General features: G+C 47.7%; 2 protein-coding genes across 2 annotated transcripts in view; both read left to right on the top strand.

Moving 5' to 3' along the window:
- LOC127582698 (tripartite motif-containing protein 14-like) overlaps positions 1-4,904 on the top strand; it is a 24,797-nt gene extending 19,893 nt beyond the window's left edge. The window contains exon 5 of the mRNA XM_052038263.1: positions 3,189-4,904. Within this exon, the coding sequence (XP_051894223.1) occupies positions 3,189-3,733 (545 nt within the window). The 3' untranslated portion in view covers positions 3,734-4,904. The remainder of the gene's footprint in view (positions 1-3,188) is intronic.
- An 8,256-nt stretch (positions 4,905-13,160) lies between these two features.
- On the top strand, positions 13,161-23,235 carry fam32a (family with sequence similarity 32 member A). The gene is made up of 4 exons (XM_052038050.1): positions 13,161-13,267; positions 16,082-16,232; positions 17,730-17,783; positions 21,036-23,235. The coding sequence occupies exons 1-4, from the start codon at positions 13,197-13,199 to the stop codon at positions 21,102-21,104; spliced, it is 345 nt and encodes a 114-aa protein (XP_051894010.1). The 5' UTR covers positions 13,161-13,196; the 3' UTR covers positions 21,105-23,235.
- Positions 23,236-23,647: the final 412 nt, after the last annotated feature.

The raw sequence follows: 23,647 nt of genomic DNA, 5'->3' as shown, positions 1-23,647 counted from the left end.
AACCCTCACAGCATTTGAAAGGTACCTGGATGAGGACTTGTACGGCTGTAAGCTGTAGGAGCTGGGAAGTGGGAGCATCAAAATGGTTCCATTTTGGCTGGCATGGACACGATGGGCCAAGTGGCTTCCTTCCCAGCCCCAAGTTTCCATGTTAATGAAGTCCCAGACTGAGTGGAAAACAGAACTATAAACATATCCTGGGCTGAGAAGGGAATCCCAAACTGTGACGACACCTGACATCTGGACAATCTTTGCAAAGTAAAGTTTGGCTGTATCTGACTTTCCCCCAGTCCAGAAACACGGAAGGAAAGTTCAGCACGTGTGGTAGCTCCCTGGCAGGTATCAACTTTCTGATCATTTCCCTTTAGTGGACAGGAGGATGCACATCAACTCTGTCCCACAGATCAGGAGCACTGACACTAATGGCTTCTTGTATCGGGATGTAAATGTAGAATTCCAGCTTCTCCAAGCTCAAGGCAGGGATGGTGTCTTGCACTAATTTTGGGCTCAGTGATACTGTACAAGGAATAGAGTAACATGAGAGGAATAGAAAGCTTGATTTTATTTCATCTCAGGCTTTGATCAATACACCAGTTGTGACATACAATCAGTGGCTGGCTCACCATACTGAACAGAACAGCATAGGAGGAGGCCCTTCGGCCCACAGTGTCTGTGCTGACCATGCCAATCTAATTAATCCCATCTGCCCGCACAAGATCTGTACACCACCATTCCCTGCCTGTTCATATGCCTGCGCAAATGCCTCTTAAACGTTACTGTCATATCTGCTTCCACCAGCGGCCCTGGCAATGCACCTACCACTCTGTGTGGGGGAAAAAAAACTTGCCTCGTAAATCCTTTAAACTTTCCCCTTCTCACCTTACAGTTATGCCCTCCGGCATTTGACATTTCCACCCTGGGAAAAAGATTATCTACCCCATCAATGCCACAAGTGGAGACATTTTCCCAACAAGATCTTTGGAACCTTTGGAACTCTTTCCCCGAGGGGCTGTGGAGGCTCAGTTCCTGAGTCTATTTAAGAGAGCAATTGATTACGTATTAAGGCATCGAGGGACGGGGCTTTAGTGCAGGAATGTGGCACTGAGGTAAAAGATTGGTCATGATCTCCATGAATGGTAGAGCAGGCATGAGGGGCTGAATGGCCTCTCCCTGCTTCTGTTTCTTATTTTCTCATCGTAGCGCAGGCCAGAATATTCTTGTTCAACTTGGTTGAATCATGGCCTCTGATCCTTTCCATGGAACTTTATTCATTGGAGTGTAGGAGAATGAGGGGTGATCTTACGGAGGTGTATAAAACTATTAGGGGTATAGATAGGGTGAATGCACACAGTCTTTTCCCCAGAGTTGGGGACTCAATCACAATCAGGTTTATTGTCACTGACATGTTGTGAAATGTGTTGTTTTGTGGCAGCAGTACGGTGCAAGGCATAAAGACAGAAAACTAAATAGTGCAAAAGAAGAATAACGAGGTAGTATTCCTGGGTTCATGGACCGTTCAGAAATCTGACGGCGGAGGGGAAGAAGCTGTTCCTGAAACGTTGAGTGTGGGTCTTCAGGCTCCTGTACCTCCTCCCCGATGGCAGTAACGAGAAGAGGGCACGTCCCGGGTGGTGAGGGTCCTTAGTGATGGATGCCACCTTCTTGAGGCACCATCTCTTGAAGATGTCCTCGGTGGTGGGGAGGGTTGTGCCCGTGATGGAGCTGGCTGAGTCTACAACCCTCTGCAGTCTGTTTTGATCCTGCGCATTGGAGCCTCCATACCAAATGGAGATGGAACCAGTCAGAATGTTCTGCACTGTACATCTGTGGAAATTTGCAAGAGTCTTCGGTGACATACTAAATCCTCTCAAACTCCTTATGAATTAGAGCAGCTGGCGTGCCTTCTTCGTGATTGCATCAGTGCGATGGGCCCAAGATAGATCCTTTGAGATGTTGTCGCCCAAGAACTTGAAGCTGCTCACCCTTTCCACCGCTGACCCCTCAGTGAGGACCGGTGTGTGTTCTCCGGACTTCCCCTTCCTGAAGTCCACAATCAATTCCGTGGTCTTGCTGACGTTGAGTGCGAGGTTGTTGTTGCGACACCACTCAGCCAGCCGATCTAGCTCACTCCTGTACGCCTCCTCATCGCCATCTGAGATTCTGACAACAACAGTGGTGTCATCGGTGAATTTATTGATGGCGTTTGAGCTGTGCCTAGCCGCACAGTCATGAGTGTAGAGAGAGTAGAGCAGTGGGCTAAGCACACGTCCTTGAGGTGTGCCTGTGTTGATTGTCAACGAGGAGGAGATGTTACTACCGATCCGCACTGACTGTGCTCTCCCGGTAAGGAAGTGGAGGATCCAGTTGCAGAGGGAGGTACAGAGGCCCAGGTTTTGAAGCTTGGTGATCAGTACTTAGGGGATGATAGTGTTGAATGCCGAGCTGTAATCAATAAACAGCAGCCTGATGTATGTTTTGCTGTTGTCTAGGTGCTCCATTGCAGAGCGGAGAGCCAGTGAGATTGCGTCCACTGTAGACTTCTTGTGGCGGTAGGCAAATTGCAGCAGGTCCAGGTCCTCAGGCAGGAGTTAATTCTAGCCATGACCAACCTCTCAAAGCACTTCATCACAGTAGATGTGAGTGCTACCGGGCGATAGTCATTGAGGCAGCTCACCCTGCTCTTCTTGGGCGCCGGTGTGATTGATGCCCTTTTGAAGCAGTTGGGAACCTCCGACTGCAGCAGTGAGAGGTTGAAGATGTCCTTGAACACTTCAGCCAGTTGGTCGGCGCAGATTTTCAGTACCCTGCCATGTACACCATTGGGTCCTGACGCCTTGCAAGGTTTCACCCTCTTGAAGGATGTTCCGACGTCGGCCTCTGAGACAGAGCACTAGAGGACATAGGTTTAGGGTGAGGGGAGGGATTTAATAGGAAACTGAGGGGCAGCATTTTTCACCCAGAGGGTGGTCAGTATATGGAACGAGCTGCCAGAGGAAGTGGGTAAGGCAGGTACGTTAACAACATTTAAAAGACACTTGGACAGGCACATGGATAGGAAGGGTTTAGAGGGATACGGGCCAAATGCAGGCAAATGGGACTGACTTAGATGGGTGTCTTGGTCAGCATAGACTAGTTGGGCCGAAGGGCCTGTTTCCCTGCTCTATCACTATGAGTCTCTGTATCCACAGATGGACTGCGCCTGACCCCGGATCTCAACACGGCCCACGCCCAGTTTATCCTGTCTGACGGTAACAGGACGGTGTCCCTGTCTCCCAAGAGGCAGCCAGTGGCCAGGAACACGGAGCGTTTCGACTGCTGCCAGCAGCTGCTGTGTGCCGAGGCGGTGCAGGCGGGCCGCTGCTACTGGGAGGTGGAGGTGACAGGGGACAGCGGTGTCTGGAAGATCGGCCTCTGCTACAAGAGCATCAGCCGTAAGGGCAAGGGCACCGAGTGCCTGCTGGGCAGGAACTGCAAGTCGTGGTGTCTCTACTCGCTGGTGGGCTCGGTGCTGGCTCTCCATGATGACAACGACACCAAGCTGACAGTGGGGAACATTTCCAGGGTGGGAGTATATGTGGATTTCGAGGCCGGAACAATCTTGTTCTACAGCGTGTCAGACAGGAAGCTCACCCTGATACACAGTTTCCAGCAGGCGGCATTCACCGAGCCCCTCTACCCTGCAGTGCAGATTGGAGATTTCACCACATCTCTGACCCTCTGTACACTCAAGTAACCTCACCGCATCCAACGAAACAGCACCAACCCACTGTGCCTGGGTCTTTGAAAGTGCTTTCCAATTAGTCTCACTCCCTTCCCCCCTCACCTGCATATTTTAACCCGTTGATCTAATTCTCTTTTTAAAGTTATGATTGAGTGTGAGATCCTACACATTTCTTGTGCCTGCTTTTTAAAACTTAAATGCATTCCCGTTAAGCAGCCTCAGTGGTAGGGCTGAGTGCTTAGCCTCTTTAAGCAAAGTATTCATACAGAGCAGCAGAACCTCTCCTGGCAGCCTAGGCAAGGAGATTGTCCGGGGGCCCCCCCCTTCCTGTGAGGTTTCCCCCCGAGACTGAGGGGGTGACAGGGCAAAGGCTGTAGGAGCAGCAGGGAGGGTGTCCAGGCAACAGCTCGAGGTCATTGCCCCTCCCCTCCCCCTGCCTCCTGGCTCTGGGGCTGGAGGAGGCCACAGCGGTCCAGCCTGCCTGAAACACCCTCGCAGAGCCTCTGCCCCACATTGGGCCGTGAACTGTTGGGCAGTCAGTAAAAGATCCACCATGGATCTGGGGTGGCTAATTCCTGGTCCCCCTTCCACAGTTCACCAGGGCCCGCTGGCCCTTCAGGTGATTTCTGGCCCTTGGTTTTAACCAATCGTGCCCACTACAACACCCCTTACCCCCAAAATCTTTAGTTGGCTGCAGAAACTGCTTCGCCCCTCCCACCGCTGCCCCAATCACTGCTGCCAGCCCTAGACTCCCAGTGGGGAACAGGGACCCTGGCAGACAACTGTTGGCCAGCAGAGCTGTTAGATGTGGGAATGGAGGCCTTACCTTGCTGATAACCTCCCCGGCAGAGGACCATCCAGTCCCATGCTCCGTCACATTCCATCTCTAATTCCTCCAAGGCCCTGGGAGTGAGGGACTTATGACACTTTGGCCGTTTTGCTTTGTCCTTGCTGAGGCCTCCTCAGCTCTCTGTCCCATACTCCAGATGTGGCTTTCTTTATCTCCTGAGCAGATGTATGTTGGCTGCCGCTCTTGTACAGGAACCTGTGACCTCCTGAAGTACTACTGATACTTTCTTACTGCCAGTGAAACCTTGTGGAATGTTTGGGAATTTCTCGGATTCTGGTTGGTGCGTACTACGTGTTTATTTTGTCATGGAATGGCATGAATGCGGATGCTATTCTTGCCGGTGAACTTAGAAGCTGCTAAAATGTTTAATATTTTGGATTTTTGAAACATAAAGTGCTGGTACATCGAAAAGCCTGATTTGTAGTCAATTTTACAAGATACACATTTATGCAGCACACTTCATGACCTGAAACTGTTTTTTTGAACCATGGTTAGTGATGTATTGCAGGAAACGCAGCAACCGATCAGTGCACAGCAAGATCCCATAAACACCCATCTGGTAATGGCTATACCATCTTTTATTGAAGTTGGTTAAAGGATAAGTATTTACCAGAACACTAGGGAGGGCTTCTGGGCTCTTCTTCAAGATAACGCAATGTGATCATTGACATATATCAGTGAGGGCACACAGTCTGGTGCACCTCGCACCTCCACAGTTCAGAAATCTCCTCCTGCCCAACAGTGCAATGGTCCATCAAAGTATTGGGCTTTCAAAGTAAGGCTTGAAAACATGATCTTCTGACTTCGAGCAACAGCTGACAGTCATGATATAAATAGTCTATCTGTAGTAATCACTCTACATTTGCATTTCATCAAACACTGAGGCTGTCACATGCAATCCTCAATTCTTTCCGATGGGAGTACATGGCCCAACCCAAAGGCTTTCTTAAGCAGTTCAATCTTGATGATTGGTGAGACAGTAAAAAAGGGGCACAAATTTACCGTAAAACAATAGAAAGGACAAATGGGTGACGGAACCTCATTGTCAGCCAAATCTTTAGAAACCCTCCCAGTCTCATCATTTCTCCCAGGGTTTCACTGAGCTGCGAAGGTTCCAGCAGATCATTGGGGGAAGTTCCCATCTCCCTACTTTACAATATCCCTACACGTCAATAAATTGGTTTATTATTGCCACATGTACCGAGGTACAGTGAAAAACTTTGTTTTGCATGCCATCCATACAGATCATTTTATTACATCAGTGCATTGAGGTAGTACAAGGGAAAACAATAACAGAATGCAGAATAAAGTGTTACAGTTACAGAGAAAGTCCAGTGTAGACAGACATTAAGGTGCAAGGCCATGACAAGGTAGATCATGAGGTCAAGGGGATCGCTCAGTAGTCTTATAACAGCGGGATTGAAGGTGTCCTTGAGCCTGGTGGTACGTGTTCTCAAGCTTTTGTGTCTTTTGCCTGATGCGAGGGGGGAGAAGAGAGAATGTCCGGGGTGGGAGGGGTCCTTGATTGTATTGGCTGCTTTACCGAGGCAGTGAGAAGTGTAGACAGAGTCAATGGAGGGGAGGCTGGTTTCCATGATGCGCTGAGCTGTGGCCACGAAACTCTCTGCAGCTTCTTGCAGTCTCAGGCAGACCAGTTGCCGAACCAAGCTTTGATGCATCCAGCTAGGATGCTTTCTATAGTGCGTCTGTAAAAATTGGTGAGGGTCAAAAGGCACATGTCGGATTTCTTTATCCTCCTGAGGAAGTAGAGGCTACTGAGGTATGGAGAAAAGATGGCTGTAAAACCCCAAAGCTGAATGACCTTTTACTATGTTATAACTTTCCATGATGTGATAATTAGACCCTGTTTGGAGGTAGGAGATGTGAGAAACAAGTAACTGGCTTCAGTGGAAGGTTTTGTGCTAACCTTTCCCCGTCACTTCTCCACTGGTGATGAAACCCAAATCCAAATGTGAGGGACCTTAAGAGCGAGGAGAGACCACAAGTGCCAGAAGAGTAGTGGTGAATTTTCCTCTGAGGAACCCATCACTTCTGGCTCTGTGAACCTTGGAAAAACCCTGTGACTTCCTGGGGCACCCCCAAGCCAAATCTCTAGGCCTATGGCTGTAGCTCACTCACAATAGTGATAAGGTAAGAAGGGAGTGGCTCCAGCTTCTCATTGCTCCCTAGCCGAGTGTTGTCATGGTGCCAGGGCTCATGATCCGATGGGGTCCAAAGGTTCTTCTGAAGGTTAATGAAGAGCTTTGGATGGTTGTCACCACACGCCCATCTCCCACCCTCAGATGTCATGGCCCTGCCCTCCTGCGCCGAGGCCGGTCCTTTCATCCGTCAGCCGTGCCCAGAAGTGATGCCGTCACCCCTCTCCCACTGGGTGACCAGGAGACCAAAACAGCAACGAGGCGGAAAAGGGCTCCTCTCCGGTGCTGGGACAGAGTCAGCCCATTACAGGTCAATGGCCGAGCTGGATGTCCACAACTGTCCCCCAAACCCACCCATCCTGCACCCCATCCCACCAAGACTCCAGAGCCCCAGCATTTAAACAGTGCAGAGATCCAAAGCAGCCGGCAGTGTATCCTGAGGGCCTACAACCTCTGGGAAAAGAATCACCCAACATCCAATGTAGTACTTCCATTCTTATCAGATTCGGTCATCTGCAGCCCTTTGTTGTCTCCACTGTCTCCTCCCAGCCTCTGTCACTGTCTCCACCCCTCCCTCCCTCCCCCCACCTGATTCCATCTGCCAATCACCCCTCCTCACCCGGATCCACCTATCACTTGTCAGCTCGTTCTCCGTCCCTCCCCCTCACTATCTGGCTATCTCTCCTCCTTCAGTCCAGATGAAGGGTCTCGGCTCAAAACGCCGACTGTCCATTTCCCTCCACAGGTGCTGCCCGCTTGAAAAGTGTTAGTGTACAGAGGGACGCAGGTAGACTTGGAGACAAATCGCTGCAGATAACTACAGGTACAGCAAGCAATTAGGAAAGTAAATGGTACGTTGGCCTTTATTGAAGACCTTACTGAAATTACAGAGGGCCCTGATGAGACTACACCTGGAATATTGTGCACAGGACTGGTCTCCCTATTTAAGGATATATTTGCAATAGAGAGAGCGCAGCAAAAGTTCATTTCCTGGGATTGGGGGTACGTGGGACTGTCCTGTGAGGAGAGATTAAGCACACTAGGCCCAGATTGAATGAGAGGTGATCTCACTGAAAAATACAAAGTTCTTCCGTGACTCAATAAGTAGATGTAGGGAAGATGTTTTCCTTGGATGGGATGTCAACACTCTCAAATTAATGGGTCATCCATTCAGGACTCAGGTGCAGCCTAACCAGAGTTTTATAAAGCTGCAACATAACTTCCTCCCTCTTGAACTCAACGTCTGGACTAATGAAGGCCAGCGTGCCGTACGCCTTCTTTACCACCCTGTCAACCTGTGCAGCCACTTTTAGGGAGCTATGGATTTGGACCCCAAGGTCACTCTGTACATCAATTTGCCATTAACTGTGTACTGTCCCTCTACATTTGATCTCCCCAAGTGCAACACCTCACACTTGGCCGGATTAAACTCCATCTGCCATTTCTCCGCCCATATCTGCAACTGATCTATATCCTGCTGTATCTCTCGGCAGTCTTCTATGCTATTCACAACACCACCAATCTTTGTATCGTCTGCAAACTTATTAACCCACCCATTTACATTTTCATCCAGGTCATTTATATATATCACAGACAGCAGGGGTCCCAGTACGGATCCCTGCGGAACACCACTAGTCACAGACGTCCAGCCAGAATAAGTCCCATCGACCACTACCCTCTGTCTTCCATGGGCAAGCCAATTCTGATATTTGTACTGTACTGGACATACGAATTGGACTGAAATCTGACTAAAAGCAGGACAAAACCAATCCACCCATCAATCTCCCCTCATTGATAAAACTGGTGAAAGGTGTTCTTGTTGATAGTTTTATCAAACGGCACTTTTAACCTGCTGACAGCGACCCAGTTTGAATTTTGCCAGGACATCTGGGCTCCATCTTGTCACAGCCTTGGTGCAAACATGAACAAAAGAGCTGAACTCCAGCAGTGAGGTGAGAGGACTGCCCTTGACGTCTGACTGAGTGTGGAATCAGGGAGTGCTGGTAAAACTGAGGTCAACAGGAAGCAAGGAGGGATCTCTGTACTGGCACCAGACATACCTTGTAAAAAAATAATTTCTTTATGGTCCTTCGGGGCTAGTCACCTTAGCTCTAGAAGATTCCTCCAGGAATTCCTCAGGGGAATGTTTGAAGCAACCTTTGGAAGTAGGATGATGCTGGGTAGCAAAATGGTGACACAAGATACTGCAGATGCTGGACTCTGGAGCAACACACAAGATGCTGGAGGAACTCAGCTGGTCAGGCAGCATCTGTGGAGGGAAATCGACAGCTGATGAAGGGTCTGCAACCCGAAACGTCGGCTGTCCATTTCCCTCCATAGATGCTGCCTGACCTGCTGAGTTCCTCCAGCATCCCGTGCGTATGCTGGATAGCACTGTTCTGTTTGGCACAGGCACTGTGGCAATCGTCCTCCTGTATCAGAAATTTCCTCTGATTCTATGACGTTATGCCTACCTTTTCCCAACTATCCACCACTATGACCCCTTGGGAAGTGTGAGCTCTTCCATTTTTTGGCCTATTGATCATCCCTCACTCTAGCACTGAAGATGCCCCCAGCTACTAAAGGCAGAAGAATGGAATTCTCTTTAACCTCCTTACCTTGCTGTTAGGAAGTAGTCAGAGGGTATATAGTTAATACAGGAATCACTGACGTAAGCAAGAAACAGCCTTCAACCTATTTCTGCTGAACGTATTGGAACTTACAAGCAGCGAACCATTTTGAAATCACATGGTTCAGCCTCATAAACAACGACCGCTGTCCACTGAAACAGCAACTGCGGTATCACGCAGAACATAGAACATGGAACATTACAGCACAGTACAGGCCCTTCGGCCCATGATATTGTGCTGACATTTTATCCTGCTCTATGATCTATCTAACTCTTCCCTCCCACATAGCCCTCCATTTCTCTATCATTCATGTGTCTATCTAAGAGTCTCTCAAATGTCCCTAATGTATCTACCCCCACAACCTCTGCTGGCAGTGTGTTCCACGCACCCACCACTCTCTGTGTAAAAAACTCTCAAGGTAAGTGATTTGGAAACTGATCACAGGATTTCTGGAGACAATGAGTGGTTCCTCAACATGGATATATTGGTTCAGTACTGGGATGGAGCAAATGTGAACTTTGGAAAGCTTGGCCAATGGTTCTGGAAATAAAATAAGGCACCTAGAGAAAGGTGAGAAAAAACTGCAGATGCTGGAAATCTGAAATAAAAACAGAAAAGGCTGGAAATACTCAGCAGGTCAGGCTGCATCTGTGGGAAGAGAAATCGAGTTAATGTTTCAGATTGTAAACTGTTTTTTTCAGAACTGTGAAGCGGACAAAAGCTCATTAAGCTGCAGGAAGGGTGGGGGAGGGAGATGTCTCCGATAGGGTAAAACACAGGTGACCATGGGTTACACCCGAGTTGTAACGGGTGAATGGGAACAGTTAGAGAGTGAGAACATAGACAAAAGAATTTAGGAGTTGTGAAATGCAGAGCAGGAAGACATGCCCAGAAGATCAGGCTGGGAATTCCCTCCTCTTCCAGAGTTAAAACAAGAAAAGGAAAAAAAAAGCAACAGACAAGCCGTGCCAATATCACAGACGGACAACTGATACGGACAGAGAAATCAGGTACCTGAAGTTGTAGAATTCAATATTAAGTACAGAAGGCTGCAATATGCCCGGATGCTTGCGCTGTGCCTCACTGAGACGGTGCAGGAGACCACAGTCCAATAGGTCAGAGTGGGAGTGGGAGAGGGGTGGAGAATTAAGGTGGCAAGCAACGGAAAGCTCAGAATCCCCCCCCGAGGACTGAACACAAATGTTCATCCAATCTGCGTTTGATTTTCTCCAAAGCAGAGGAGACCACACTGTGAACACTGAATGCCATGCACAAACTGGAAGGAGTGCAAGTGAATGGCTGCTTCGCCTGGAAAGACTGTTTGGGTCCCTGGATGGTGCGAAGGGAAGAAGTGAGAGGACAAGTGTTTCATCGCCTGCGGTTGAGAGGGGGGGATGCCGTAAGAGGGGGATGGTTAGTGGGAATGGAAGGTCCATGCTGATCACTGCCTGATGGCCTCGTGGACAAAACTGTTTTTCTGAGGGAACATTTCCATGATAGTCAGTTAGTTTGGCCACACCAAGAGCACCTTGCACCTGATCACCAGGTTCCTACACCGCTCCCATGTTCCCAGTTTTTGTTGGGTCTAGCACACCCGCATTCCTTTGATCCTGATCCTCAGTACCTTCGGGTAGTCAGTCTTGATGGTTAAAGGAACAGTTGGGCCAGTTGCCAAAGAGCATGGCCTTGCCCTTCCTGTGGTTGACTCTTGACCTCGAGGCCTGTTCAAACTGGTCACAGGGAGGCTTTGATCTGAGTGCCTCCCCCTCCCCCTCCCCCTGCCCCTGCACCCCGCTCCCCTCTGGTGCCTGTGTTCTTACTGATGGATTCAGCAAAGGATTCTATGCAACACGCAAGAAGACGGGGGAGAGCCTGCCTTACTCCAGACTTGGTGGGGAAGCTGGATCAACAAAGAGGATGCTGGAGAAACTCATTGGGTCAGGCAGCATCTGGAGGGAAACGGACAGTCAGCGCTTCAAGTCAAGACCCTTCATCAGACCCATAAAGTCGACCGTCCATTTCCCTCCAGGTGCTGCCTGACCCGCTGAGTTCCTCCAGCAGATTGTGTGTTGGTCCAGGTTGCAGCATCTGCCGTCTCCTGTGTGTCCTTGATGGGAAAGCTAGCTGTTTCCCACCCACTGATTTGGATTCAATTCCTGATCCCCTCCCCAAAGCCCATTTTGGAGAGGACACCCATCATGTACATTTGTGATATCCTGTCAAAGGTCTGCTCTGAGTCCAAGATGACCATGCAAGTGTCCACTCCACCCCCTATCCTGCACATAGGTGATGGTATCCGTGAGCAGCACAAGGCTGCCAGAGATCTTCCTGCCAGGTGTAGCACAGGTTTGTCTGGGAGGAGTTTTGGTGAGATTGCTTCACCTGATCTCTCTCACATGTTTACTTGTGCCGAATGAAGGCCTGTTACATCCATGCACTTACACCACAGACATGGTGCGAATTTCAAGCACAACACTTATCTTCTTCATTTAGTACACAACTTAAAACAAGCCCCTTCAACAAACGTGATTGATTGTTCCAATATCACATACAGGGCAAGGCTCACAGTGCTGGGGGTGGGGAGGGAAGGAGAGCAGGACAAGTCTTGTTGTATTGAGGGAGGGGTTCGTTGTGCCACTGGTGGGATTTGCAGTGATGGTGGCAAGGGCAGAGCATGCTGGTGGGTCAAGGGCATGATAAGGCTCACAGTGCCAACAGGTGAGGGGATTGAGGAGCGATGGGTGGAGCTTGTAACGCCTAGGATTGGGGCTCACCATTTTGGGGCGGGATATGTGGTGCCAGAGGCAGGACTCAGGCAGGGTGGGTCTGGACCAGCCTCAAGATGTGGCTGGAAGGAGGGGTGGGAGCAAGCATTGCAGTTCCAGGGGTGGAACAGGATGGGGTTCTGTGCCAAGGGGCAGGGCTTGCTTGTCCTTAGGGGGGTAGGGCAAGGTAACAGTACCCAGGAGCTCACTTTGCCGGGGTGGGGGGGAGCTCACAGTGTGGGGTACATTATCGTGGGGCAGGACTTGTAATGCGGGGGATGCGGTGCTGAGAGCAGGACACGAGTGCTGCTGGACGAATAGTGCCGGGGGGCAGGATAGGACCCATACTGCGGATGGGGAGAAGGGTCATGATCCTGGGGGATGTGTCACACGTACATGGGTCATCGGTCGCGTGGAGCTGTGGAACAGGGTGGGGCTCATGGTGTGGGGGCAGAGCCTAGTTGCCAGATGGGCGTGGCTCCCAGTTCCCGAGGGTAGAGCTCTAGTACAGGGGTGTTGCTCACAGGCCCTGGATGGGTAGGCGGGGCTTGTGCTGAGGGCTGGGCTGTGCTGCTGCGGGCTGGGGCTCGGTCCGGTGTGGGTGGGGCTTAGCTCCTATGTGGGTGTGGCTTGCTGTACTGAGGGGCGGAGCCAGGTTCACGGGTGGGTGGGGACTGGGGTACACGGTTACGGGGCCAGGCTCGCGGGCCTGGATCCCAGGTGTGCGTAGGTGGTGGGGGGGAGGGGGGGATGGGGGGCAGGTTTGCAGAGCCAGTAGGCGGGGCCAAGGGTACAGGGGGCGGGGCCCAGATCCTGGGTGGGCGGGACCTGGGGTAGAGGGGGTGGGACAAGGGTTACGGGGGCGGGGCCTGGCTCGAGGAGCTGGTGGGCGGGGGCCAGGAGTAGGGGGCGGGGCCTGGATCGAGGAGCTGGTGGGCGGGGCCAGGAGTGGGGGGGGCGGGCACAGTACAGGGGGCGGGGCCTGGATCGAGGAGCTGGTGGGCGGGGCCAGGGGTAGGGGGCGGGGCCATGGGGTACAGGGGCGGGGCCAGATCCGCGGAGCGGCCGACGATGGCCGAGTACCAGGCGGTGCAGCGCGGCGCTCTCCGGCTCAAAGGCGTCGCTGATCTGGGCGTCAAGAAGTAAGGAGCCGGGGCCGTGCGCGGGCAGGGAGTCGGCGGGCCCGAGGCCCGAGCTCTCCCTCAGGGGCATGCGGCGCACTGCGGCCGGGGGAAGGCCGCGGCCTGGGCCTGGGCCTGGGCCTGAGCCTGAGGCGGGGCGGCTGGTTGCCCGGAGAGGCCAGGGGTGTGCGGGCCGCCGGCGGTCCTGCCCTCTGATCCAGTGCCGGGAGACGGAGCACTGAGGCCGGGCCCGTCCTGGGGCGTTGCGGCACGGTCGGCGGAGCCGGCCCTCGGACAGGTCGGAGCAACCGAGAGGGCAGGTGCCCCAGCCCAGCGAGGGCCGGATCCCCGAGTCTAAGGGATTCCGGCTGGAAATGTAACCCGAGCAGCAAAGGATCTTCTGAATTGTAAAGATTAATTGGAGTATTTTACATTCAAACACCGCATATTAACTTAAAGCAGCTAAATACATTTAAATTTATTCAACCCAACGGGTTTTTATTACCTCAAAGGTGGTGAAGTGGAAGGAGTTAAGTGAAATTGGGCCAGATCAGTGCCTAGACTTTCCAGCAGGAGGTTGGAATTCGCTGTTGGATGCAGTCGGAGCCTCTCAGAAAGTCTGGGGCTTCGATTGCTTGAGTGGCAGTGTAAATGTTTGAATTGCCCATCTGGCTCTTCCTGCACAGAAAAAGATACACCTCTGCACAACCTCTTGTGTCTCCATTATCGCTATCCCGACTTGTGTTGGTCATGTTTCATAATATTGGTACAATAAACATAAGATGTGGGAAACATTCAGGTCGGCAGCATTGGTGGAGGTTGAACCTTCATGTTGATATCATCAAATAATTTAAGTTTTGGAGAATGTGCATGGATAAGATGGTATGTGTGCTTATAAATATTTGCTCTTCATGCATTCATTGTCCTTTCTTGACATATAACCCAATCCTGACTGGTCTGTCAGTGTATGGGAAGTTTCAAGTGGATTCTGCGGCAGGACATTGGAGAGCATCGGTTGCTTGTTACACTTCGGTTTCTTTTGTTTGCATTTTTAGGTTTGTTCAGTGTGACAATTTGCTGAATGCGTGATCTGATATTGTTAACTGGGTGTGACCAATTGGGACACATCCCTATATGGTTCAGTTGGTAGCATTCTTGGTTCTAACCGGAAGGTTCTCAGTGCCACTTCTGTGCAGTACCAAGTGAGTGCAACACAGCTGGAAATGCCATCTTTTGGTCCTGTCTGACATCCTGAATTGGTGTTAGAGATCCCATGGCACTACTTTGAAGAATGAGTTACTTGGAGTGTTTTAGCTAATAATTGAGGGGCATAGACGGGCATGATGAGGGGCATAGACAGAGTTAATGCAAGTAGGCTCTTTCCACCTAGATTAGGAGAGATAAGTACGAGAGTACATGGCTTTAGGGTGAAAGGGGAAAGGTTTAGGGGGAACATTAGGGGGAACTTCTTCACTCAAAGAGTGGTGGGAGTGTGGAATGGGCTGCCATCTGATGTGGTAAATGTGGGCTCGCTCTTAACTTTTAAGAGTAAATTGGATAGAAACATGGGCGAGAGGTCTGGAGGGGTATGGGCTGGGGGTAGGTAAATGGGACTAGCAGAATAATGTTTCAGCACAGACTAGAAGGGCCAAATGGCCTGTTTTCTGTGCTGTAGTTTTCCATGGTTCTAATTATTATTCACTCTTTTATATTGTTTGATCACTGTCACATTCCTGCTGGTGGGAGCATGTTGTGTGCAAATTGACTGCTTTGTTTATTACGTTTCAAAATACTACACTTTAAAAAGTATTCCCATAACTTAAATGTACTTTGGGACTGCATGAAATAGATGAAAGGCACTGTATAAATGCAAAGTTGCCTCAAAGTTCCAGCAATTCAATCTTGACCTCTGGTGCTAGCTATGTGGGGCTGACACATTCTCCCTGTTACTGCGTGTGTTTCCTCTGGGTGCTCCAGTTTCCTCCCACATCTCAAAGATGTGTGGTTTGGTAGGTTAATTGGCTGCTGTAAATTGCCCCTAGCGTACATGTGAGTGTAGAGTCTGAAGGTGGGGAGGGAGGGGGGCTGATAGGAGGATTGAAAATAAGTGTACATTCAATGCCAAGTTAAATACCAAAGATGAAGAAATATCAGGTAAGGGTAAAGGGATCAGGAGGAAGAAGACCACAGAGTTAAAACTGAATATTTTGTAAATCTTCATCTACAATTAAATATGAAGAAATTAATTTCCATATGTAACATAACTTTGTGTCTGAAAGAGGTTCCTCAGTAATGATTGATATTTCAGAGAGCATTTATCCTGAAATTGTGACAAATTTCTGTCAGATTTAGTGCAACTGCAACCATTGGATGCAATTCTAACATTCCAGTGGTGAGCCCAAAGCCAGATGTCATCCCCAAGAAACTCATGGTCATGTGGTGCAGCATTTGTTTCTTTAACTTGGCTTCATTCTATATGAAGGTGCCTACTATTTTTTTTCTTGCAAAACTAGTGCTATTATGTTCTGTCCGTTTTTTGAAAATGTTTAAATATAACCAAACTCTCTTGTGCACCTGCAGACCCACTCTCTCCTCACTGGCAAACCCATCACCTTGTCTCATTCTCACCCACGTCCATCTCTCCCACCCTGGTAAACCTGCTCCCTCCCTCCCTCCCTCCCCACCCATTTTTTTGCACCCTCTGCTTCTACCCGTTCCTCTTTCCCCATACCGTGATCCCTTTCTTCTCCAATTCTCCCTGCTTCCCTCGCTGTCAGATTCTGAAACAAATACTGAAGCTGAGGTCTCCTGTGCTTGCTTTTCAAAAAAAAACAGAAAGAAGAAGAAGAATAAAGAAACCAAGAAAATGCTGGAACAGATCACCTCAAACCAGCAGCAGTGTGAGGGTGGGGGAGAAAATAAACGAGCATCTGTAGACAAGAGGACTCCAGCGCAGAAGGCATTCGACAAGATGCAAGAGAAACGGGTGAGCTATTGCACCTAGTGAATAAAAAGAGGGAACCTATAAGTAGTGCAGAACCACAGTCAGTACCCTTAAAGAGTGAAATTAAAACAAAATCAAGCTAGCCTTTATGTCTTTGTCCTCTGCGTTCGAGCTGGAAGTGATGTGATTGTGGACTGAATACAGTGGACAGGAGAAGTAACAGGAATGAGGTTCTGTGAGTAATACAGGAAGATGTGAAAATTGTCATTTGTGTAAAGCTCGTCTCCTGAAGGGAGGGAAAGATGCAGCCCCGAGGCTACAGAGACAGGACGTGTGCTGTCAGAGAAAGGGCAGCACAGCTAGTAGACCAAGTGCCTCATGGCTCTAGCAACCCGGGGTTCAATCCTGACCTCGAGTGCTGTCTGTGTGGAGCTTGCATGTTCTTCCTGTGACTGTGTGGGTTTCCCCTGGGTGCTCCGGTTTCTTCCCACATCCCAATGACACAGGGCTGGTAGGTTAATTGCTCCTGGGGTTTTGGTGAGTGACAGAATCTGGGAGGAGTTGATGGGAATGTGGGAAGAATAAAATGGGATTATTAATGTATAATTCCGTTTTATTCTTCCCACATTCCCATCAACTCTTCCCAGGTGAATGGATGCTTGATGGCTGGTGAAGACTCGATAGGCCAAAGGGCTTGTTTCCATGCTATCATCTGTATTAGAATAGAAAATGGAAAGCAGTAGAAACAATCTGCAGGCAGATGCAATCTGAAATAAAAGCAGGAGAACCTCGTTGAAAAGATGGTATAGAACCACAGGCATGGACTCCCACCTGAGAAAAGAGCATAGGTTTATTACGGAGGGGAAAATTGCTTTGTTAGTTCAGTGTCAGGTTGGACCCCTGACTGGATCTGGTACACAGGAGGAGTTGAGCCCTTGGGTAAGTCAGCCATGATCGAACTGAATGGCGGGGCAGGTTTGAAGAGCCAGCTGGCCGACTCCTGCTCCTGTTTTCTTGTGTTCTTTTTGAGACGATACAGATTCCTGGTTAGAGAAGGATGAAATGACTGAGGAATGTTTAAAATGGAGCAGGAAAGGTCAAAAAGGAAGTAGAAAAATTTCATCCACATGGGCTCACTCCATACGCATAAATGCTTCTGTGCAGAGAGGTTAAAGTTAAATTGCAGAAATGGAAATGTGGTAATTACTAATAAAATAGTCACCTTTTTACTGTCTACTAAACTGATGTTCAGTCTTTATCCAGCTGGGTATTACCCTGGCAGCTTAATCTAAGTTTGTGCTAAAGGGCTTTATGGGGCACTTATGCATTATTCCCTAACTCAACACCCCTTTTCCACACACCCAGTCCTCAACATTCCCCTCCCCCTGCCCCCTCACCTTGTACTAGTCCTTTCTCAGTGGTTTCTACTGTATGCAGATTTGTATCCTCGCCCCTCTAAGTAATTTCATAGAGTTTGTGGCCCACTTCTTTTAACTTTCTTCCTGCTTTTTTAACTCTCCTCCTGATATGTTTTTGCAGCAAATTGAAAGGATCCTAAAGAAGGCATCGAAAACTCACAAACAGAGTGTTGAGGTAAGCTGATTTAAAGAGCTTAAAAGCACATATCCTGTTGGCATTTAAAATTAAGAAATTCATTTTTATTTTATGCTTTTATAAATTCATTGAAAATGGCCAAGATTTATTTTGTCTATCCTCTAAGCAGAAAAGTTATTTCTAGATCTAGAAATTGGTACTGGTTTATTATTGTCACTTGTACTGAGGTACAGTGAAAAATATCTTGCATACCAATCGTACAGATCAATTCATTACACGGTGCATTGAGGTAGTACAGAGTGCGTTGAGGTAGTACATGGTAAAAACAGTAACGGAATACAGAGTAAGTGTCACAGCTACAGGGAAGTGCATTGCAGGTAGGGTCAAACAAGGTAGCTTGTGAGGTCAAGAGTCCATCTCATTGTATAAGGGAACCATTCAATAGTCTTGTCACCATGGGATAGAAGCTGTCCTTGAGCCTGGTGGTATGTGCCTGATGGGAGGGGAGAGAAAAGAGAATGACCTGGGTGGATGGGGTCTTTGATTATGCTGGCTGCTTCATCAAGGCAATGAAAGGTATAGACAGAGTCCATGGAGGGGAGGCTGGTTTCCGTGATGCGCTGAGCTGTATCCACAATTCTCTGCAGTTTCTTGCGGTCCTGGGCAGAGCAGTTGCCATACCAAGCTGTGATGCATCTGGATAGGATGCTTTCTATGGTGCATCGATAAAAGTTGGTGAGTGTCAAAGGGGACGTGCCAGATTTCTTTAGCATCCTGAGGAAGTAGAGGCACTGGTGAGCTTTCTTGGCCGTGGCGTCTACGTGGTTGGACTAGGATGGGCTATTGGATATGTTCACTCCTAGGAACTTGAAGCTCTCAACCCTCTTGACCTCAGCACTGTTCATGTAGACAGGTGCATGTACACCGCCCCCTTTCCTGAAGTCAATGACCAGCTCTTTTGTTTTGCTGACATTGACATTGAGGCAAAGGTTGTTGTCATGACACCATGTCACTAAGCTCTCTATCTCCTTCCTGTACTCCGATTCATCGTTCTTTGAGATACAGCGTACTACGGTGGTATCACCTGCAAACTTGTAGATGGAGTTAGAGCAGAATCTGACCACGCATTCACGTGTATATAGGGAGTAGAGGGCTGAGGACACAGCCTGTGGGGCACCAGTGTTGAGAATAATCGTGCTGGAGGTGTTGCTGCCTATCCTCACTGATTGTGGTCTGTTGGTCAGAAAGTCAAGGATCCAGTTGCAGAGGGAGGTGTTGAGTCCCAGGTCTTGGAGTTTGTTGATGAGTTTGCTATTCAATCAGAGCAGGTAAGAGAAATAAGCATCAGGGAATATCTAGGCAATACACAAAAAGTGCTGGATGAACTCAGCAGGTCCCTCCATAGATGCTGCCTGACCTGCTGAGTTCCTCCAGCACTTTTTGCGTATTACTCCAGATTCCAGCATCTGCAGAATTTTTTGTATCTCCACTATCTAGGTAATAGTGATCACAGTATATCAAGGTTTAAAATAATATTTGAGTAGGACATAAGTAAGACAGCGACCAATGAAAGTTTAGGGATGATGAGAATGGAACAGAAGAAAATTAATTTCTTAATTGTTTAGATGGTAAAATGGCAGTAGACTGTAATAAAATAAAATAAATTCGGCTAAAGAAACAAAGTAGAGTGTAATGGAACAACCTGGATGAATAAAGAAATATAGTCAGCATTGAAACTAAGGAAATATATATGAAGTGCAAAGAACTATGAAGGGTAGAGGAGAACAGTTTCTAATTATCTTAAGGGCACAGGAAAAAATGAAATTAAATCGCCAAGGGATACGGCAAGAAATAATAAAATAATCTGAATACAAATACCAAATGGAAAATCAGAATAGTGACACAGTTTACTGAAGTTTATCTTCAACCTCTTAAATATTTCTGTTGTAAGAAAAATCTGCAAGTTAAATGTGGTTATTTAATGGCATGTGGGTCATTCTGAACCACACTGGTGTTTGCAGGGGCTTTTTTTTATAAATCATTGTTGGCACGTGTGAAGTTCAGTAGTTGCTCTTCTCCAATTCCCCTTGGGGAGATGGCGTTGAGCTGCCAGCTTGAAATGCTTCAGCCTGCGTGATAAAGGTGCTCCCACAGTGTTGTTGCGTAGGGTGTTCGAGGGGACGGACCTGCAACAATGAAGAAATGGTGCTATATTTCCATATGGTGTATGACTTGTGGAGGACCTTGAAGTTGAAAGTTAAATTAGATTGAGTTTGCAGATAATACCAGCCTGGATAAAGACTGTAAAGCATCAGTTTGCTCCAGATGGCCCAATAAAAGGGGTTTGAAAATTTCCTTGGTACGTTACCAAATTGTTGCTTCCTCCTTCACCAAAAATTGGAATTTCAGTCACCCTTAAAACGTCAAACTGTTTCTGCCGCATGATAGTTTAAATCACACCCCTACATTTTTGACAAAACAAAAGATTAGCAGCATTAGCAACGTAATAATATTTGGATGTTGCCTGTGTGTTGTGCTGAGCCGCTGTTTCACTGGTGGTGTTTCTCGTAACCCAGGTCACAGTGATATGTAGAACACCCCAAGACTTATAGTGTTCCAGAATTGGACCCAACCATCCTTGAATATATTTTTGGCAACGAGGAATGAACATGTCGTTTTGGATGAAGAGCAGATGTTGTTGTGGATTAATGCAGTAGCTGATGACCGTGTGGGTTGTGGGCCTGGGTACAACATGGGGAAATAAGTTGGAGATTATGCTCCAAATCTGCTGCCTGCAGGACATTTCAAACTATACTTTAAATATTATGGTTTAAAATGTTCCCAGCTGCCACAGTGAGCCTGGTCTTCATCTGACACCCATATTGCTTGTGTGCAGTCATCCTCAACTTGTGGTCTTGTGTGTGCAGCCCAGGGCTGGCCATGAGTGATGGTAAGCCTCAGCTCAATTGTCAGCCTCAATAATTGTTTAAATGATATCTCTGTAGCAAGTAGTGTGGCAAACCGTACCTGCAGTAGCAGGGCTAAATGGCTATACAGTGTGGGCAGTTTGTGGCCCACACAGACACATGATGAAAAGTTAACTTAGGGGGGAAGGGGAGAGAAATGCCAGTCGTGCGATACATGCTGCCTGCAGCATTCCTTTGGCCCCTCTCACTTTGCCCAAAGATCCATGCCACACCCCTCCACCGCCGGCTTCTGGGCTTGACCCATTGGTGGCCAAGTACCTTCCACTGGTCAAAATGCTGACTTGTAACCTTGCCTCTCTTGCAGGAGTTTAACAGACACCTGGATACCCTGACAGAACATTACGATATTCCTAAAGTCAGCTGGACTAAATGAGATGGATGCAGCTTTTGGACATTATTATTATTGGGGTTGCTCTTGTTATTTTCAGTACTTTTTGTATCAGTAGTAAACAAAATAGATTGTCACTGTTCCTCTGTTAGCTTGCGTGACAGGAAGTGACTTGCATCTCGTGATGGATTTCTCAACGTCGTGGCGCTTTGTAAATATAATTTTCTATGTTGACGTTGCTTTTGAAGTTGTACATTAACTCTACAGAAAGATAATAAACAGCTCATTCTACACTGATCAGCTGTGTAACGATGAATACACAATGGTAGCTGGTCACATGACCTTGGGAGTGAGTTACTTATCCTGTATGTTATTTAACACCAGCTTTTATTCTTTTTATCTGTAACATTTACTTAGTTTTTGATCTTAGTCCACGTGTATCACAGTGTTATTACCTGAAACTGGTTGTTAGTCTGCCTGCAGTACATTGCATAAGTGAGAGGCATCCTGGTAACAGATCCCTTTCTGTATATAGCCCAAAGCTGAACTTATTTTGAAACATACTTCATTTTAAATGTGACCATCAAAGCTTATTGGATGAATGAGAGAAATATCAACAAAGGAAGTGCCAAAATTGCACAAGAGGTTTTGCAAAGGAACTGCATCTTCCATTGTTGGGAGTGGAGTCTGACTGATGTTGGGCTCTTGAGTCAGTGGGATGTAAGTGATGTTCTGTGACCTTTGAAGAGGTGAGAAGGTATCTGAGTATCCAGTTAGTCACTTATTTGCCTTTTGTGTATCAGGTTTGTCTGCAATAACAGTGGCTGTACCCGAACTAAGTGTGTGGGATGTCCTGAGCCCTACATTATGGAAACCTATTTCTAAATGTGTCATTTGGGTGGGGGGGTGAATTCTGTTGTGTTCATGAGACAGGAGGCTTGAGAAGAAATCCTTCTGAACTTGGGTTCCATTATTCAGCTGCTACCTTGTTCCTGGTTACCTCAGAAGATCTTTAGGCCTTCTGCTTTGTGCCTCAACAACAATAATACCTTTTTATACAGTACCTTAAACTTTCAAAATGACCCCAGCACAATTCATAGATAAATCATCATGCAAAATTTCTCATAAGCACCTTCATTTCACCCAGGTAGCAGATCCTTTTAATTGCTTCTTCATTACTTTTGCCTACCTTGCTCTTAAATGCAACAACAATTGCTGTGGGCGTGAGGAGAATAGGATTGGGTTGGGTTTCTGCCAGAAAATTATGCATTGACACTCGCAGAACAGAAACTTGCGCACAAAATCTGGACAGTCCGGTGTTGCACTATTGGAGATGATGATTTCTGGCCGAGACAGCAAATGTTTAATTTTTTTGATCAATGTCACAAACTTGGTCATTATTACTATTTGTAGGAGTTTACTGTGAGTAAATAGCTACTCATTAAGACCCATTTCAAAAGCACTTTAGCTGTAAAGTGCATTGTGATATCCTCAAATTATGAAAGATATTGCCTCAGTAGAACTTTTTAAATTCAAGGATATGGTAGGAACAGACTGAGAGATTAGACTGGAACTGGCACTGGACTGGGAACTGGATCAATGACTTCCACAGCCTTCCAGGGTAGAAAATTCCATAGGTTCACTGCCCTCTGTGTGAAGAAAGATTTCCTCATCCTCGTTCTAGCTGGACTGCCCCTTATTCTGAGACTGATGCCCTAGTTTGAGATTCTTCAAACAAGGCAAATATCATCCCTGCATCCAGCCTGTCAAACCCTGTAAGCACTTCATAAGCCCTGGGGAGATTATCTTTCATTCTTATAAACTTGTGAATCTTCGTTTCTATGGCAAGTATACATCAGGTAAGGAAAGCAAAACTCTGTGTGCACTGGATCCAATCTTACCAAGGCCCTATGGAATTGCATTGTGGCATCTTTATTCCAGTACTTATGATAAAGGCCAACATATAATTTGTCTTCAAGATCACTTGCTGCACCTGTAGGTTGACCTTCAGTGACTTGTGTACAAGGACGCTTGGGTGCCTTTGAACATCGACATTGGCGCCAGAAGAGTGGCGACACTTGCGGGCTGCCCCCCAGCACATTCTCAGTAATGCAAAAAGATGCATTTCACTGTATGTTTTGATGTACATGTGACTAATAAATATCTATATCAATTACACCAATTTTCTGTTATGTGCACCAAGGTGGATAATTTTACATTTTTGCACATTAAGTTACCATGTTTTCACCCTCAAGCTCATTTACATCCTTTTGAAGTCTTTTTACATCCTTTTCCCTACTCGCAATCCCACCTAGTTTTGTATCATCAGCAACTTTGGAAATATGATAAGACGAATAGCTGGGCCCAAGCACCAATTGACTTGTGCCCCACTGATCACTTCAAGTCATCCAAGTCTCATCTGTTAGTCCCACTCCTTGCTTTTTGTCTGATAACTAATTCTCAATTTCTGTTGGTGTTATCCTGGACTCTGTGTAACCTCCCAATCGTGTTGATTAACCTGTGTGGGAAACCTATTGAAAGCTTTTCCAGAACCTAAATACACCACATGTACTGGTTCTTCCTGGCAC

The sequence above is a fragment of the Pristis pectinata genome, chromosome 24, assembly GCF_009764475.1.
Source record: "Pristis pectinata isolate sPriPec2 chromosome 24, sPriPec2.1.pri, whole genome shotgun sequence".
NCBI classification, from domain to species: domain Eukaryota; kingdom Metazoa; phylum Chordata; class Chondrichthyes; order Rhinopristiformes; family Pristidae; genus Pristis; species Pristis pectinata.
Note: the sequence above shows the minus strand (reverse complement) of the source record. Positions and strands in the feature narration are given on the sequence as shown.

Coding starts and splice junctions, on each gene's coding strand:
- fam32a (XM_052038050.1), top strand. CDS start 13,197: ATGGCCGAGTACCAGGCGGTGCAGCGCGGCGCTCTCCGGCTCAAAGGC. Junction 13,268..16,081: donor GCTGATCTGGGCGTCAAGAA/GTAAGGAGCCGG, acceptor AAAAAAAAACAG/AAAGAAGAAGAAGAATAAAG. Junction 17,784..21,035: donor CTCACAAACAGAGTGTTGAG/GTAAGCTGATTT, acceptor CCTCTCTTGCAG/GAGTTTAACAGACACCTGGA.